This window comes from Hipposideros armiger, unplaced genomic scaffold (genome assembly GCF_001890085.2).
Source record: "Hipposideros armiger isolate ML-2016 unplaced genomic scaffold, ASM189008v1 scaffold_2, whole genome shotgun sequence".
In the NCBI taxonomy this organism is placed as follows: domain Eukaryota; kingdom Metazoa; phylum Chordata; class Mammalia; order Chiroptera; family Hipposideridae; genus Hipposideros; species Hipposideros armiger.
Window position 1 is genome coordinate 6,521,887 of NW_017731352.1, and position 17,953 is coordinate 6,539,839.

A 17,953-nucleotide genomic window follows, 5' to 3' on the forward strand; every position below is an offset into this window, starting at 1 on the left:
CCCATGGGAGACATAACAGAAACATTTTTGATCAACTGATCTTCTAAAAGGAGACTGGGGCTTTCAAGGAGGGACAGGCACCTTCACGCCTCCCCTGAAGAGATGGCCAAGGTTTTAAGCCAATGCCCTAGTTGAAAAGTCCACCATTTAGGCAGTTCGTCTGCAACGAAGGGAATCTGGTATATCTGATATATAAAATTTACTAAAACTTATTGAATAAAGATTTCCTTGAAGTTCTCTGAAAGGCAAAAAGCCGATATGGGGTTTACATTCCAGGTGAGCAGAGGGTGGAACTGAGCACAGCCACTTCACGTCTTTGAACCTTGGCGATTTTTAGCTGCAGAAATGCAGCATCAATAGTACCTCAGGGTGGCTGTGAGGACCAAACCCAGGAAGTGTGGAAGTGTAGGCTGCAGTGCTGGGACAGTGCCACACCACAGCCCCGTTCCTTCCCTGCCCGTGGGCCAGCAGATAGACTCAAAGGAAATGTGTTCACCCTGTGGAGGTTCTGTGTTTGAGCGACCCATGATCACAGCCAACTAATGGCCGAACCAAGTTTAGAATCCAGGCCTCTCCCTCACCTCTGAACTCCGCGAATTCAGGGGTCACACATCACTTCAGCTTTTAAAAACACTCTTTCTTAGAAAATCAGTAAGTGAACCCCATTTTATTACAAAACTGGTAGATCTGTCTTCAGTTTTAATGTTTGTTGGGGATGGATTAGGTGGAAAAACTCTTCAAGAAAAAGAAAACTTTGTGGTATTCTGTGCTCTTCTGCTTCTATAAATGAAACCTTAATAATTACAAAATTCAAGGAATTCGTTTTTTTCTACTTAATCAAGAATGAAAATAAGTACAACTTGCAAAACTCAAAAGCCCATCTAGGACAAAAATTGCTTCTTAGTACTTGGGTTTCAACCCTGCGTTATGAAGCACCTGGGGTGGCTGGGCGCGGCCCGAGATGTCATCAGGGACAACTGCTCTGAATAGCCAGAAAGTAATAAAATGCAATTTGCAATCAACAGATGTCAAGGGCTCACATTTAGGGTACAAAGAAGGACCAAGTTTTCCTTTCTGGGCATGGCTGACTATGACATTTTTCCTATGTAAAGGAGGACTGCCTATCTAAAGAAATAAAACACAACGAAACACCAAAACATAATCCAAATACTAGCCTTTTTCAACTGGGTTCTAGGAGAGAATTTAGACCCAACAAAATGATGTGAACGACTTGTCTCAATCTTGCACAGAACAGTACACAGAGCCATTCTGGGTGCACAAGAGAGAAGCCAACTCATTACTTAAGGATGGGTACCGTAAGATGTTAGGGCTTAGTTGGGAATAACTGATTGAGAAGGGCTGCCCAAATCCAGAAACAATATACCTAGATAGTAGGATAAACCTAGAAGGTGAGAAAATCAAATCCTCATACGTGTATGGCAGGCCTTCCTATGGTCAAGCTTCCAGTGGCTGTCTTGGGGACCTGTAGGCTGTGACACTCGCTGAGTAGGCTCCAAGCCATCACATGAATGGGCCACATGGGCATTAGTCACACAGTGATCCTCTCATCTCTCCCCTTTCTAACTTGGGTCCAAGAGAACCCTAAAATATATAACTCCTGTATTTGGTGGTGGTTTCAAAAATAGAACAGCTGAAATATCGTAAACATAATCATTCAACAGAAGAAGAAGAAAATAGCAGCGGTGAACAGGAAAGGCTGGGAGATAAGAGTTCACTGCTCCTCCACTAATGATCTTAGGCAAGTCGCCGTCTGACTCATCTGATAAGAACTCAAAATCCCTTCCAATCCCAAAACGGGTTATTCTAAGAAGTTGGCTTGTTTAGCGTTATCCTTGCCACCCAGCAAGGCAAATAAATGTCCAGCTAACTCCTGCAGGCGAGCCTACCTTTAATGTGCTACTATTTCCACAGTGGACATGCTGCTTCCTAACACCAGAGAGAACAGTGGAACATCTGAGGCATGGAAGCCGATCTCTGTGGGGCCTCTGTAATCTCTTTCCACCCCCAATGGGGGCACCAGGATTGCTGTGAGTAAGGTCTCTCTCGATTTCTTCTCCCTTGATCCTTTACCCCCCTTTTTAGAAAAACCCCACCATTCTTTCTTTAAAAAAAAAAAATCGATACATGTATGTATATCACTTAATATCTCAAATAGCAGTCTCACCCCTCCCAGCTCTGCTTCTCACTCCCCAGAGAAATCCACTGTCACACTCTTATGGCTCTTCTTCTATTTCTCTTCATTTTTCAAGCCCATGTGTTTATACTATTTCCTGATTTGCAGATTTAGATATTATTTAAGGACTTCTTATTATGGAAGATGAAGACTTAGCTATTTTGTATATCCTCAGGTATCTTTCTATAAAGCAAATATTTCCCTAATTCCCCCTGCTTTAGAGGCAGAATCCAGCCACTCAGCAGTGACTGCTGAAGCACCGACCATACTTGATCACAGATTCTAGATTAGCCTGCTCAGAAGTATGTATACACTGCAGCTGCATTCTCCCAAGGTCATATTAAAATTATCCTTGCCTGTCTATGAAGATGCTAAGAACATCTGAAAATGATTTTAGAATTCTGCAGCAGTAAATAAACCACCGAGTTTGAATGGATCAAACCCTACAAAACAGGAATTTGGAAAATTGTTCATTAAATGACCATAAACCCAGATCCTCTCTAAGTTCTGTAACAGTTCATTTTCGCTACTCACTCTCTGCCCCCAAGAATCCCTTCCTTGCAGGTTCCAAACCCTCTGGCCTCCGAGTCCTCACCTGTAGGGACCTGGGAGGAAGTCAGGTCTAAGTTGGGGAGCAAACCAGCTCAGCTTATCCACAGAAGTTTACATGGGCCTCCTCCACAAAGACAAAACCACAACAGAGGGAACAGACTTGGGGTTTTTTTTCATTCTGTCCCTCTCAAGTCTCCCCAGCTAGCTCGGAAGTGAAAGAAATGAAAAGCTGTCCATCAGAGGCATCAACGGGAGTGTGCTCTTAGCAATTTACAGAATGCTAACCTTTTTTTGTTGTTGTTGTGTTATATTCTTTGTATTACTCATCTACAAATTTGTACCAAATGGCTCAGGCACTGGAATGCCCTCATACATCCATATTTAACCCTTGCCACCTAGGGATTTGTGTTTACCTGGATCAATCATTATAATTGAGGTCACCCATGCAGTAGAGGGGCTGTAAAAGAACTGTCACTCCCTTGGTAAGGGAGAAAGTTGATGGGAGGGCAAGAAGCAACCAAAAGCTTATAATGGGTGACAATGCTGGCAGCTCAGCTCTTAGTTGTAGACTGAGCATAAAACACAGCTAGAAAAATACGACATGAAGTGACTGAGAATCCTTCAAAATCCTTTAAATGGTCCCCCAAGATAACAATTAAGCAAATAAAATATGACAACCTATGATTGTAAACACTATACATTAATCCTCACTTAACACTGTTGATAGGATCTGCAACTTTTAGCAAAACGACGTATCAGGAAATCAATTCTACCACAGGCTCGTTGATATCCACAAAATTAAGTTCCTACAGCATCTCATCAATGTTATAACGAATGACATTATTCGAGGACCTGCTGCATCGGGGTTCAAATTACCCATTTATTGAGCATTTATAGAGCAAAGCTTTAGAGGGTTGCAGAGAGTATAATGATGAATAACCTGCTTCTAATTGGAAGAAGATTCATTCATTCAGCAAATAAACTATGAAAGCCAAAAAGGGGCAGGCTTTCAAATGGCAAGAGAGAAATAAACAGCAGACGCTATGGGATTTTAAACGACAGAACCATCATAGTCGGTTGAGGAAGAAATATTAGGACACATGAATAATAAGCAGTCACACTCTAAGAAAGTCACAACAGTTGCTAATCAGGAGTCTCTCTGGTGGTGGTTCAGGCAGGAAAGATGGGGACACGTACGAAGCTAGTGGCAGTGAAATGCAGAGGAGGCATAGGAATGCTGTGGAAGCAACGGTGTTGGCAACAGGCAGGGCAGGTGTGTACGTGAATGCACACACTAAGGAGGACGTTAATTTTACTCTGAGGAATTGCAACATGGTTTTACCATCCTGAGAAGTCAGGCGGACAAGCTGCTTTGGGGGATAACCATGAGGGTTGAGAAGTGTTAGCAGAAATAGCCCATGCTTGGTGAGCACCCCGGGCAACCCCTCCATGCAGAGTTGGGGTGCCCCTTCCTCCACTTCATGCCCCATCGCAGACCGTGCATCAACATATTGTCCACAATGTCCTGCTTTCTTCCTAGCCCCAAGGAATCCCCTGAAACAGAGGGAAACCCCTGGCTCCTGCAGCAGAGACAGGAGATACACTCCCGGTTCCTCAAGCTAGCTACACATCCATAGGCTTTCCCACAGACATCCTGTTCTCTTAGAAAATTCTCTCTTAGATCATTCTGGCCCATCGTAAGCTGTAAAAGGATCTTCCCGTCACTTAGACTCTGTAATAAATGAGTTCCGAGTTCTCCACATCTGTCTCACCAACAAAAGCTGTAGAATACAATAAACTGGAGACTATACAGGAGCTAACGCAGCTGCTCAGGTCCTTGGCTCCAGCTTTCAGACATCTCATTTGCTGTCTTAGGACAGGAGCGCTAACATCAGGGAGCTCGCTAACAAATGGGAAACCTGGTGCCTACGCCCCCGATGACCCTCCCATCCTGCCATGGGATGTGTTCCCAATAGTTAGTGATGTCATGACTGGGCCTGTCCTGGGGAAGGGAGGTACTGTGATTAATAGGCCTTGTTTGTAAACAAATGGAATGAAGGCAGCTGATCACATAGGTCAGGGCCCCCACAGAATGCAATTAAGGGGAGCTTCTCCTCCACCGAGGACCAAGTGTCTGGAAGCAGCAGGGCTGTTGCTACACTTCCTTCCAGGCATTTGGTGTTACCCTAGAGCAGCATGTTGAGCTCCTGTGGATTAAAGGACAAAACCAGGAGAGATGCTGGCTTCCATCACCCCTCTGCCTCTTGCCTTCTCCCAATTCTATAAATCACTTCTGGCAGGTAGCTGGGAAGCAGCTGCGAATGACAGTTTCTGCTCTGGAGCACAGGAAGCCACCTTCTAACCCGCCTGCTGTTGTTTGTCTCTCAAAACGTGACAAAGGAACAGATGTAAGCAACATGCCAACTGCTGTGCGGATCTGCTAGGAGCACTATAGGAAGCCTGTTCAGAGCCACATCACACCAGCCGCTCCATGGAAGGACAACCGAGTTCATTTCCTGAAACCCCTACGCAAGCTCTGTTCACGTCAGGTTGGGATCCGCAATGCTCAGGCGACTCACCATGCACAGCCCTGCTTCCGCCTTCGTCCCTGTGGTTCCCAGCCTCGAAGCCACTTCCCAAACCCTGTTCGAATGCCACGGAGGTCCAGCCCAGCCTCACCTCCTAGTGGTCTTCTTTAAGCCCCTCCCTGTAAAGTCCTCTGAACCAGAGGGCTTGACACAGTCTGTGCCAGCCTCTACACCTTTCACCGTCAGTCTCATCTCTGTCCAAACCATCCTGTTATCTCCTTGAGGGCTGGAGCCATGCATGGATCACACAGCTTTGTATTCCCAAAGCAGTGTTTTTCAAATCACTAGCTGCATGATGAGTCCATTGGGAAGCAAGTTTAAAGGGCTTCAACCAGTATTTCAAAATATGAAATAAAAACTAGATTAGAGATACTCTTGGCACAACAAAGGAGCTACTGGGGAACTATTAGGTGATAGGAGATTCCTACTATCAATAATTTTCCTAGGTATAGTAATGGTGTTGCGCTTATGTAGGAAAATGCCTTATTCTTAGAAGATGCATGCTAACGTATTTAGAGGTGACTTTCAACTGGATCAGCAAAAAAAATACGTGCCTGCATGTGTAAGTACGCACATCCACAGAAAAAGTGGGTGGGGCAAAATGTTACAACTGCTCAATCTAGGTGTATGCAAGTGTTCACTGGGTTATTCTTTACATTTTCCTGTGTGCTTGAGAAGTTTCATAATAAAAAGTAGAGGAAAATGAAGTGAAGAGAAAGAAACCAGAATGCAGGGCATGAAGTACCATCTGGTTCAGGTGTCTCTGGATGTGTGTGTATCCTACGTTACAAGGTAAATGGATTTCATACTGTAAGTCAAGGCCAAGAGTTTGGAAATGCTACCCTACAGCTCCTTGCTGCACCAAACACAGCAGGCGTGCAATGAACTATTTGTTAATTAACTTCTAGAAGCCCAGGACATAAATGAAGAAGCAAGCTGCGAAATCATTTTGTCTCCAGTTACATCCCATTAACTCATGCTGTGTCAAAATATCCAAGCCCTTTCCTGTCTTAGCACACTTGGGCTTACCCTCAACTCAGCCTTCAGGCCTTGCTTATCAGATGTTTAATTACTCCTCAGCAAGGCTACTTCTGGCTTTTCCTCTTGTTGCCAGGGAGGGGGCTGTAGTTATACTCTGAGTAGGGTGACCAGTTGTCCGGGTTTGCCTGGTGTTTTGCAGGGCTAGAGACTTTCTGTGCTAAAACTAGGGCAGTCCCAGGCCAACCAGATAGCTGGTCACCCTAAATCTGAGGAAAGACTGGGAGAGAACCTGGGGCAGGTCCAGAAGAGCTGACACTATCGTGTCCTGTGGCGGGTGGTACCACTGCAATGTGAACAACGAAGGCAAACCCAGCATAGGAAAAATTGGGACAAGACAGGGATCGCCCCGATAAGGGCATCCCAACAGCACGTGCCAACCTGCAAAGGGTCTCTCATGCCCTTAAACAGGACCTCTCTGATTAGTTACCAATGAACCTGGAGAGCAAAGAACCAAGGGAACTTACTGTAAAAACGTCATCATCACCAAGCTCAGCTTCATTATGGATGGTGGAAGATGATGTGGTTGAGCCTACAAGAACAAAACATGTAATAAAAAGGGTTTCCAATAAGGGTAAGTCAAATACAGTTATTAAAAAAGTACACTTTAATAAAACCACTTTCCTTTCACATGTGGATCAGCAACAGAAACGAGTGACCTGGGAATTAATGCTTTGAATTAACTCTTCTTTAACTGACACTTGCCAGGATACTCCCTAAATTAACTTTGCTTACTGTTGTTCCCAATTAACCCCTTGAACTTCTGCACTGGCCACTAGAGAACAAGCACACAGAGGCACCATGGAGAAGGGCAGAGGGCCTGCCCACTGCTCTGAAGCGCATGCTGTCAAGATCAGCCTCTGCCAGTGATCCCCCGGGGTGGGGGCTGCTGTGTATAGTGGGGAAAGCACTGGATGGAGAACCACCGGGTTAGACTCACCACAGTCTCACTGGACTTAGCTTTCTGGTCTTTTAATCTATCCAAAGAGGGTGTTTGACTAAATAGCTTATATGGTTGCCTCCAGTTCTGAAATTCAGACACTGTACTCTAAAACCCAGATTGTGGGAGCCACCTTCTAAAGCTGATACCTGGGCATCTGTAAGTTTTCTTTGTTTTTGCAGGCCAAAATTTAGGCTCGTGTCAGAAAACCCAGTTTATTCCATCATGGAATTAATTGGTCATTTAGGGTTCAATGTATTTACTTGTTCATCTCTTCATTCTGGTATGCAAACCAGTAGCACTTCCCCCTTTTACCCAAAAGCACTAAGTAATGGGTGGCTCTACTTAATTAACACTATTAATGGCCCAAAGGAAAATCGTATTTAAATTTGCATAAGTGTCAGATACACCAAAGGGGAAATTTATTCTCTATCTTCTCCTTTTCTTGGTTAGGTCTTTAAAAATGTGCATTTAGAAAATATTTTGCTATTACATAAAATAGAAATTAAAAGAATTGCTCAGAAAGGGAAAAGAAATATTTAAATTTCCAACAAGGATTCACAGGAGAAAAAAATAAGTCCCAAAATACCCTCTGTGCAATTCCTATTGACCTTTCAGGGTTTTTCTCTACCATCTGAATTATTCTAGTCAATCAATGTTTAAGGCAAGTTTGATTGAAAGCAGCTAGGTAGAGCATATATAGAAAAAAATTAAGATGTAAGAATCAAATTTTGTGTGTCGCTTCAGATTAAGTACATGGGCATACTGTAAAGCTCTATCAGTAACACAGGAGCTACTCTCTCAGCATTTACGAGCTATGTTTAATAACAACATTTTAAACATTTGCCACTTAATGTCAGACCTATGATGTGAACACTGGTTTTTATTATCTTTTTGGTTATCACATGGCTATAGTAACAGATTCATGTCCCAGCTAGAATTGTCTTCTGATGTTAAGCAGTTTTTCATTGAAGATTTGCTTTTCTGTCTTTCCCCAAATTCATAATAAGAAAATGACTTCTGAATACTTTTATTTCTCAAACAAATGAAACATAGTTTTGTGATTAACTTCCCCCAAATTCTGAGTTTGGATTCTTGTTTGATATTTCTTTCTTCAGAGGGTCATGATAACTTTAACCCTCTGGTTTGATGACTGAATGTGTTCAAGTGGGGTATTTGTGTGTTTGCATCTGTGGACTCTAGAAAAGCCCATGATAATAGACTGCCTAAGAACCTTCCAGGCCAGGATCAAATGCAACACAATGTTTACTATGCACTCACCACAGATTAAAGCCTAAACTGAACCAGGGCTCCAGGAGTCACAGACCCCTTTCCTTTTCAGTGGCAGCTGTATACCTGGGCTCTGATTACAGGAGGGCAGAGGGGAGGCCTGGAGCCTTCTGGCCCCATTCGACTCCATTCTCTACTTCTGAGCCAAGACAGATCAGAACAAAGCCATTTTAATAGTCAGGAAAAGGTGAAATCCATCAAAAAGTCATTCACCTGGAAGTCCAGAACTTGTCTTTTCAGAGCAGGGTCTAAAAACCAATTGGGACCACTCCTTACTCTGAAACCCATCTCCTTTTCCCAGAACACTTTATAATTGTTCTGCTTGGATGTTCTCAAGTTTTGACCTGGCCCCCAACCCTCCTGCAAATAAACCATAAATATGTGATGGCAAACAACTGGAATTAAAAAGAACTCAGAACATTCCCAAAGTCCCACTAAGAATGCAGTGACGAATTAAATACCTTCTATAAGGTCTTCGATTGCTTTCCTCACTCCCCTGTCAAAGGCTCGAGCGTCAGCAGGACTTTGAAAAGTAAGTCCAAACTTCCTATTGTCGACCTTCCAGTGATGAAAGGTGGGGTTGGCTTTGGTGTAGACCAAGTCCTTTCTTACATAGCATTCCAATACCACCTGAAGGATTGAAATACACAGGCTGGTTACTTGTGAAATAGTCATGATGGCGTCTGGTTACAAAATCTAAGAACCATCATTGGTGGCAACGAATGAAAATCCTCCACCCCTGCCTTTGTGTGTCTGTGAGTCTTTCCATCTTGGAAGGCCTCTGCTTGTCTCTGTGGACCACTTACTGTTTGTTGATCCCCTCACCCAACCCTTCTTGCCTTTGGTTCTCCTTAACCACACTCTTTATCTCACTCATTCCTCTTCCGCATACCTTGACTGGGGGGCATTAAGCTGAGATCTGGGTCTTGGGGCTTTGCTCCGGGTTTACTGCTTCCATATCAGGGTCTTTGTATTAGTGGGTCTCAATTTTCCCTCCTCTGTCCTACCGGGTGTTTCCTGGTGACTTCAAATTCAACATGTTGAAAAACTAACTTAATCTGCTCTGAAATTTTTGTCACTAGCTTCCTCTCCCAACTTCCCCAACCTTCTTTCTTCATTTTCTGGCTCAAAATCTCTGTGGTTATCTTTCCCTCTTCTGCTTTTTCTATCCCCTGTATTATTAATCACCAAGTCCATTTCATTTTTCCTTCAACATCTTTTATGGCAACCCATTTCAGTTGCTACCACCCTCATTTGGGTCTCTACTAACATTTTATCTGGATTATTAGAACAATCTCCAAGTTTTTAGCAATCTAATCTCAGAACTGCCTTTCACTAAGCTATAACTTTGAGTAGTTTGTCTCAGACCATCAGTCTTTTTATCTCTAAAATGGAAATAACACCAATGTTATCAATGAGCACATACACAAGTGCTCATTGTGTATGAGTGACGAGAAACTGAACAGGGTCACACTCGTTTCTCAGCATATTTGCACCACCAAGTTTTACTTTTATTTACCCCAATTCTCTTGTCACCTTCACCATTTAGTACTAGATTTCATATTATCCTCTAACATTTTATTAGTTTTAGTCCCCTCATTAGACTGTGAGGGGAATAAAAAGTTATTATAAAATAACTTCCTCTGCATCTAGCACAGCACTACTGTTGATAAAGATACGAGTTTGATATTACAGCATAAAAGAAGCATTGCAATCCTGTGAATGTAAATTCCATTCTTCATAAAAAACTCAGAAATATCAACAATATTTATTCCTATGGCTTCATTATGTATACCAAAATCATTGCTAAGGGTTAATAGATTTGATCTTGTTTTGGCCAAGCTCCTCATTTAACAAAATGAAACATTATTAATTTTAGACTAAGAGAAGGGAAAGAGTAAAAAAAGGCCTGCCTAAATTAGTATAATTTCAAATTGGGGAATATTTTTAAATGAGTCAAGGTTTCAAGGATACTTGCAAACAAAAATTAAGCACTGCCTACTAAATGCTCTCTAACTTATATACAGATGAGAATAATCGTCAAATTGGTATATCAAGTAGCAGCAGTCCCAAGCAGTTCACTTTATTCCATTGTACTGAAAGAAGACAATAGTCCCCTCATACAGTTCTATTTATGATTAAATTGCTTATTATGGGCATTTCCCCCTAAGAATAGTACAATGATTAAATGTCAGCCCAACCCCGTTCCAAATTGAGGAAATCCAAGTAACCATGGCTTTAACTGACAAATGTTGTCTATTTTAGAATTTAATAGTCTCAATTCAAAGTCTCAAAATACATTTTTTTGTAAAACCAGACTTCCAGTTTCTCCACATTTTTAGGGTGAAAAAAATTAGTCTTTGATTGTCATTTTCCAAACTTAAGACTATTCCAACAATACATTTTCTTGTAGAAGTTTAATAAATTCTTAGAAAAGTTCAGCCACTTAAATGAAGTGAGGGGGAGGGGATCAGACACCATCTCTTTTAAGTCCTCTTCAACAAAATAACATCGTTACATATGTAAGTTTAATGGCAAAAATGAAAAAGTTCAGAAGTGTTATACAGGTATAAACTCTCTAGTGAAGTTTTGGCATAACCGGTAAAAACCCTCTAATGAACTTATAACTTGAGAAAGGCTTTTAAAAATATCTTTTTTAAATGAGAGACATGAGGGAAACAAAAGTGATCATATATTCTTGTTGGAGGCTTAAAAAATATATACATAATGGAATTGTAATAGATACGTATGATATCGTGGGCGGGGGGAGTGGGGCGGTGGATTGGGAGAGGGGGTTTGTCACTTTGAGGGGTAAAAAGTATAACTATTGCGCTGTTGTATACCTGAAACTAATAAAAAATTAAATTAAAAAAAATCTACACAAGAAATACAAGTTGTAAAAGGTTTAAATAATTTAGATGAATACGTGAAGGCTTCATTCTTACTCATCTTTCCCTCCCCACTGTCAACACCTCTCCATTTCCAGTTACCCACTGCCAGTATGGTGGACACAGTTCTAGCTTCTCTCTCAGTGGCTTCTTTATGTGAGTATGTAAGTTTGTATGTATAATTTACAGCCATACCTATAAATACCTCAGCCACTTGCCTTCTATTTTCCTTAAAAACATGTCTTAGAGCTATAGGAAGGTAAAAACGATTCTTCTCAATGGCTGAATATTCCTCAATATGGATGTATTAGAATTATTCAGCTATTCTCCCTACTAATGGGGATTTTTAGGTTATTTCTAATTGGTCACTTTATAGACAATGCTGAAAAGAACATCCTTCTCAAAGTTTGGTCTGTGGGCTCTTGGGAGCCCTCCCTCTGCACTCCCCAGGCCCTTTCAAGAGGACCTAGGATGGCAAAAAAAATGGTGGATACAACTGCTGTGCTGTGGCACGAATGAAGGCGGCGCAGTGGCCCCAAACTATACTAAAGTCATCAATGTCACACGGTCGAAGTAAAAAATGCTAGTTTCATGTAGGATTGTCCTTGATGAAGCTGTTAAAAATGATTAAATCTTGACCCTTGAATACACATTTCTTATTTTGAGTGATGAAACAGGAAGTACACACATTTGGATTCTTCTCTCTGCTTCTGTGTTCACTCGGCTGTAATGGTACTTTGGTTGAAGTATATGAAGAAACTGGCTTTCCACAAATGGAAAAGGAAAGGATTTCTAATAGCTTTTTCACTTCTGCTGCATATGAAAGAATGACGACTGTCTCAAAGAAAAGTACTTGTGCAATGGTTTCAGTTGTGAGTTGAACTACCGGCTTTTTTTCATGGATCACCAGGTTTACTTGAAAGTGCCACTGACAGATGAACTGTGGTTATTCAGGCCTGTGGATCTGGCAGACGTTTTCCTGCGTATGAACACAGTGAGCCTGTCATCTCAAGGAATACACCTGAAGAATCTGTTGCCAGTAATAAAATTTGAACTTTCATGTGAACGTCAGAATTTGTGGACAGTTTCCCAATACTGAAAGACTTTTCTAATGACATTAGTGGTGATTTTTTTTTTTTTTAAATACTGGTGAGTTAAGCATATCAACACTTGGAAGATCCTGCTTAACTTAGTAAGCCATTATTTTCCAAATGACCAATGCATAGTGTTACAAAATCAGGAATGAGTAAAGGATTCAAAGTAAAAGATAAATCCATGGATTTTAATATAAGGGTGTGAAAAGTTCACTGATAGGGCTTCAGATTCCAAATTTATGAAATTACTACAAGCCGAGTTTTGGTGCAGTATTGAAGAAGTATAGCTACAATTATCTGAAAAGGCTATTAAAATACTTCTCCCATTTCCAACTACGTGTCTGTGTGACGCTGGATTTTCTTTATATACTTCAACCAATAGATTTAAAGTGGAAATAGACATTAGAATCCAGCTATTTTCTATTAAGTCAGATATTAAAGAGATTTGCAAAAATGTAAAACACTGCTACTCTTCTAATTATTTTTATTCTGGAAAAATTATATAGTTATTTGTCATAAAAATGTAATTTATGCTAACACTATTTACAATTTTTTTAAAATTTCAGTTTTAATTTAGAATATGGTAAATATCAGTAGCTCTAACCCACAAAGACAAAAGCTTTTTGGGGTCCTCAATAAATTTTTAGAGTGTACAGGGATCCTTAGACCATAAAAGTTTGAGAACTGTTGCCATCTACAAATCTTTGCATGTTGAATCTATTTCCATAGGCTAGGGTTTAGACATAAGGCTGCCAGGTAAAATGGTATGTACATTTAAAATCAACATCCTGCCACATTGCCTTTGAAAGAGGCTTGCCAGTTGGAACTCCCACCAAATATGTGTGCGAGTGCTTATGGACCTGCACATGGGCCAGCGACTGGAATGATCACCCTTTCAGATTTTGTGGTTTAAATCTTCATAAGGTGGTTTCTCATAGGATTTGTTTCGGGAGTAAACTCCTCTAATCCGTGTAAAATAAGACTGACCTCAGAAATTTTAAATTTATACATAATTGCTCAGGAAAATGTGACTGTCCCCAACTTTCAAAAAAATTGTCCAAATAACGACTTGTGAATGGATGTCTGGAACACAGACTTTCCCATAGAAACGATGGCAGTTAAGTTTACAGGCCTCAACCTATAATTCACTTAACAACAATAAAAAGTAATGTGCTGAATTCTAGAACTGCACTGCATTGGAAAAACTGTTGACAACATGGTTTCTATCAAAAAATGCACTTCATGTCCTAGCTGGAATACTGAGCCCTTGATACCATCCATCCACTATATTCCAAAAACGATCTCCATTTGTTCCTTATAATTCCACCATTGAGAGGAGGGCTCCTTCAATAAGCCACCCCATTTGCAGAGTTCCCATGTGGGTTCATACTCTCCAATGGGCTTACATGCTGCATTATGGAAGCTTGCAGGCCAAAAGAGGGGTGTGTGTATAGGTGTGTGTGTGTGTGTGTGTGTGTGTGTGTGTGTGTGTGTTGTGGGACAGGGCAGGGGAGTGGGTTAAATACCACTGAATACAAGAGTCTAGAATTTTGCAGTGTGTGACACAGGCCAGGTGAGGGATGGAAAGTTGGAGAAGTATAACTGGGTGTATGGGTGTGTGATTTAAGAACTAGTGAATATAAAAGTCTAGAAGTATAGTCACAAAATGGAAAGGGGTCAGGAAAAGGGTTGGAGTGATGGAGAAAGATGATGGGGGAGAGAGTGAGGCACCCCATCCTTTTGCAATAGCAACAAACAACAGAAGCTGGTCCACAACCAGGACTGCCCTGTTACTAAGCAGAATTGGTGTGAAGGGACCAGGTTTGGGCTTCACAATGCAACGGTTCCCAATGCTGGCTCTGCTGCAGACTGCATGTCCTAGACGGAGGAAAAGGATCACTTAGAGCACTGAATTTCCCCACCCAAGTGGAGATAATACTATCCTCCTCTTGCGGAATGTTGTATGAATTTAACTGAGGTTATTTACATAAAGGGTCTTGAACAAAATGGTAAAAATGTACAATTATTATATATAAGTCAGGGGTCAGACACAAGTTTATAAACGTATTTATAAAATGAAGGTGCTTGAGGAGACCATCTAAAGGCCATTTTAGGTTGACACATTCTATGACAAACCATAGAAATACCAGGAAAAAATAATCTAAAAAGATATAATCATTCAGTTAAGATAATTTACTAACACAAAAGTAATAATAAAAAAAAGGAAAATCTTTTCTTTCAAAATTTTTGTAGAAAAAGAATTAAAAAGGCAAGCAACAGATTACAAAAAATATTTGCAGCAAATATGGCAGATTAACAGATAATTTAGTCATCACTGTTTACCAAACAGAAAAGCATTTGATGTCATTAGTAATCAACAGTAAGTTACCACTGATATTCTATCAAATTGTTAAAGATGTAAAATAGCTGACTCTCATGGTGTTAGAGGAAAATCTTGCATATGCTGGTAGTAGCTCTTTGTACAAGTCATACAAATCTGGCCCCCCAAATTTTTCCAAGAAAATAATAAATGTGGGGAATACAGGTAGGTATCTATAAATGCAAACAGGTAATACTGGGGGAAGGCGGGGAGGAAAAGAAGCTTAATATTTGACACTAAGGAGACTGTCTGTCAAATAAACAACAGAACACCAACCAGATACCAACAATTTGGAGGATTTCTTATGAGAGTGTTAGGGAACAAAACTGTTTACAAGCTCTGGTTATAGCTATGGAAAAATAAAAACATGCATGAGGGGAAAACGTACATCAAAGAGGTAAAGGTGGTTGTGCACATGTGACTTTGGCTCAGTTTTGGGGTTAGAGTAATGGGGTATCAAATACTGGTTCCAGACTCCCAAGATGGGTTACCAAGAACAAGGAGTCTTTCTGAATCTTAATTTCTTCAGGTATAATTATACAGGCTGCCATAAACACACAATGATACAACCTAACTTAAGGGCTAGAACAGGGTAAATGCTAGATACAATGATAGTTACTTGACTTTTTTTTTTTTTTAGTAATCATTATCACTATTATTATTGGTCACACAAATAGCAATGTCAAGTGGAAAATCTGGTTTAAAAGTTTGAGGTTTGAAGGAAAGTGGTTGACTTTATAATTATTTTAAGACTGCATTAGTGTCAAATTAACATGCTGTATACCTTAAATTTGTGCATATTATATGTGAAATATATTTCAATAAAAAAAGAAAATATTTCACCTCATTACACTGATTCTGAATGAATGAAAACTATCCTATTATAGCTTTTACTGTTTTCTGCCAATTTATCTTTCTCTCTCCTTTATCCCTGTCTCTGTTTTTGTGGATTGCAGAGGATAAATGAGGCAGAGTTGGGAAGTGGCATAAGAAGGAAAAGACTCATCATGAAAATGAAAAAGTCATATTCTAATTCTAAAAAGAATGTTTCATTTTCCTTTTTCAACATTACAGTTACTCCAACAATAGATCCAAGCCTTTGATTGCATTGAAATCATCCTGCATAAATAGACCATAACTATTTTCAATAACAGATTTTCAGATTCATTCAATTATTAAATACTGAAACCACAAGGAATACTCTGTGACCTGTATATTGACCTCATTGTCAAATTTTTGATCTTTGAAATGGCAGGTTTATGGACACAGCAAAAATACTTCCTTTTTCAGGTCTGTTTTTTCCTTTTTTGTAAACAACCACATTATAGCAAAATCCTAGTTTGCCATCTGGGGCTCAAAATCTTCAAATATATGAATGTATTTAACATGAGTTTGATTCATTCATTTAATAAAAAACAAAAGTAATTTAATGAATGCTTCATTGATAGGTACTTTGTCATGTTCTGAGAATTCCAAAAAAAACATGACAATATACTTGCAAACACCCAAAACATGTAAAGTGGATTAATTCTTATTGTGTTTCTTTAAAAAGCTTTATAAAACAGGTACTATGTAAATTTGAATTATTATTGTTGCGGTCATTGATATCCAGAAATCCTTCTAGAAGCAAGTAGCATTTTTCTTTTTACGTTTTTTATTTTGGGGAGCCTTGAAGGGTCATGCGAAGAAGTTCAGAGTAAAACACTGAAAGTGGCACTATCAGCATGAGGAGCCCAACAAGTCAAACTGGTAAGTGGAAAAAGTGATCCATAGGTATCTTTACCTGTGTGTCATTAAATCTTTAGATATTTTTTCTTATGCAAAAAATCTTCAGCATTTACAAACAAAAATGAGAGTACTTCGAAAAGGAGAGTGCCTATGAAATTTATTTTCTTCATTACTTAGAAGTCCTTAGGGAGGTAGTATTCTGTGGGGAAAGTGACCAATTTAGTTTATAAACAGACATGGATTTAAAGTAGCTATAGGACCTTGTTAAAGTTGCTTAGTTTATTTTAAAATGGACATTATGGTAATCATCTTTTATGTTTTCTTATTAACTAAGCAAGATATTGCATATAAACAATCAACTCATTTCCTTACTTAGAAAAAGAGCTTCAAGATAGAAAGTATTTAATAAATATTAGTCCTATGTGCCAAGTACTAAATGCTAAACACTTCACTGCATTATTTTATCGAATGCTCACAATGACCCTTAGAGGCAGAAGCTATTATTACTCTTGTTATTTTACTTTTTATTGGTGGTATGTCTACATTGCCTTTATTGTGAATATCTTAATTACTTGATCATTATGTAGGGAATTTCCTGACTAGACACACTTCTTAAAATGAGCTATATCCTCCCTTCAAATTTTCATTCATTTTATTTTCAGAAGTGAACCAAGTGTAAAAGACAGCATTTCCATGAATCCACATATAACATTGTGTAACTTTTTAAAACAAGAAGTTGCAGGAGATTAAATTTGTACATTTACACCTAAAACTCAACAGATGTCTCTGTTAAGGGTCTCAAATGTAGCACTGACATATTCCTGTGGTGTCTTTGTATTTTTTCTGTTGAGATCCTGTACGACCTTGCACATTTTGAATCATCGGATTTCTGTGTTGATCAAATACAGATAGGAGCAATGTTCTTCAGAGTTCAAGGCCACCAATTAAAAATAGACTTAGACATTCAATTTTCCTTCATATCAGAGACTCCTTCGTTATATAGAACTGGATATCCAAGTTCCTTCATATGAGATTGTGATTACTCTCCAAGTGTATACTTTTAAAGCACGTAGAATTATTATAGAAGTGTGATATCACTACTTTTTGTTACTTTCTTTTTCCAAACATGTTTTACTCATTAGCTTATGAAATAAAAGCTACAGTATCTTTCAGATAAACATTTCTTTAGAAGTAACCAAATGTCAGATGACACTTGGCCTTTCTTTTTTTTTTTTTTTTTTTTTTTTTTTTTTTTTTTTTT

At 39.6% G+C, this 17,953-nt stretch overlaps 1 protein-coding gene across 3 annotated transcripts in view; it reads right to left on the minus strand.

Annotated features, from left to right (window-relative positions):
* The window catches only part of SPRED2 (sprouty related EVH1 domain containing 2), a 116,683-nt gene that overhangs the window by 13,746 nt on the left and 84,984 nt on the right, over window positions 1-17,953 (minus strand). For all 3 annotated transcript variants that reach the window (XM_019635545.1, XM_019635552.1, XM_019635559.1), the window contains exons 3-4: window positions 9,064-9,232; window positions 6,840-6,904 (exon numbers count right to left, since the gene is read on the minus strand). In XM_019635545.1, coding sequence (XP_019491090.1) covers window positions 6,840-6,904; window positions 9,064-9,232 — 234 coding nt within the window. The remainder of the gene's footprint in view (window positions 1-6,839; window positions 6,905-9,063; window positions 9,233-17,953) is intronic.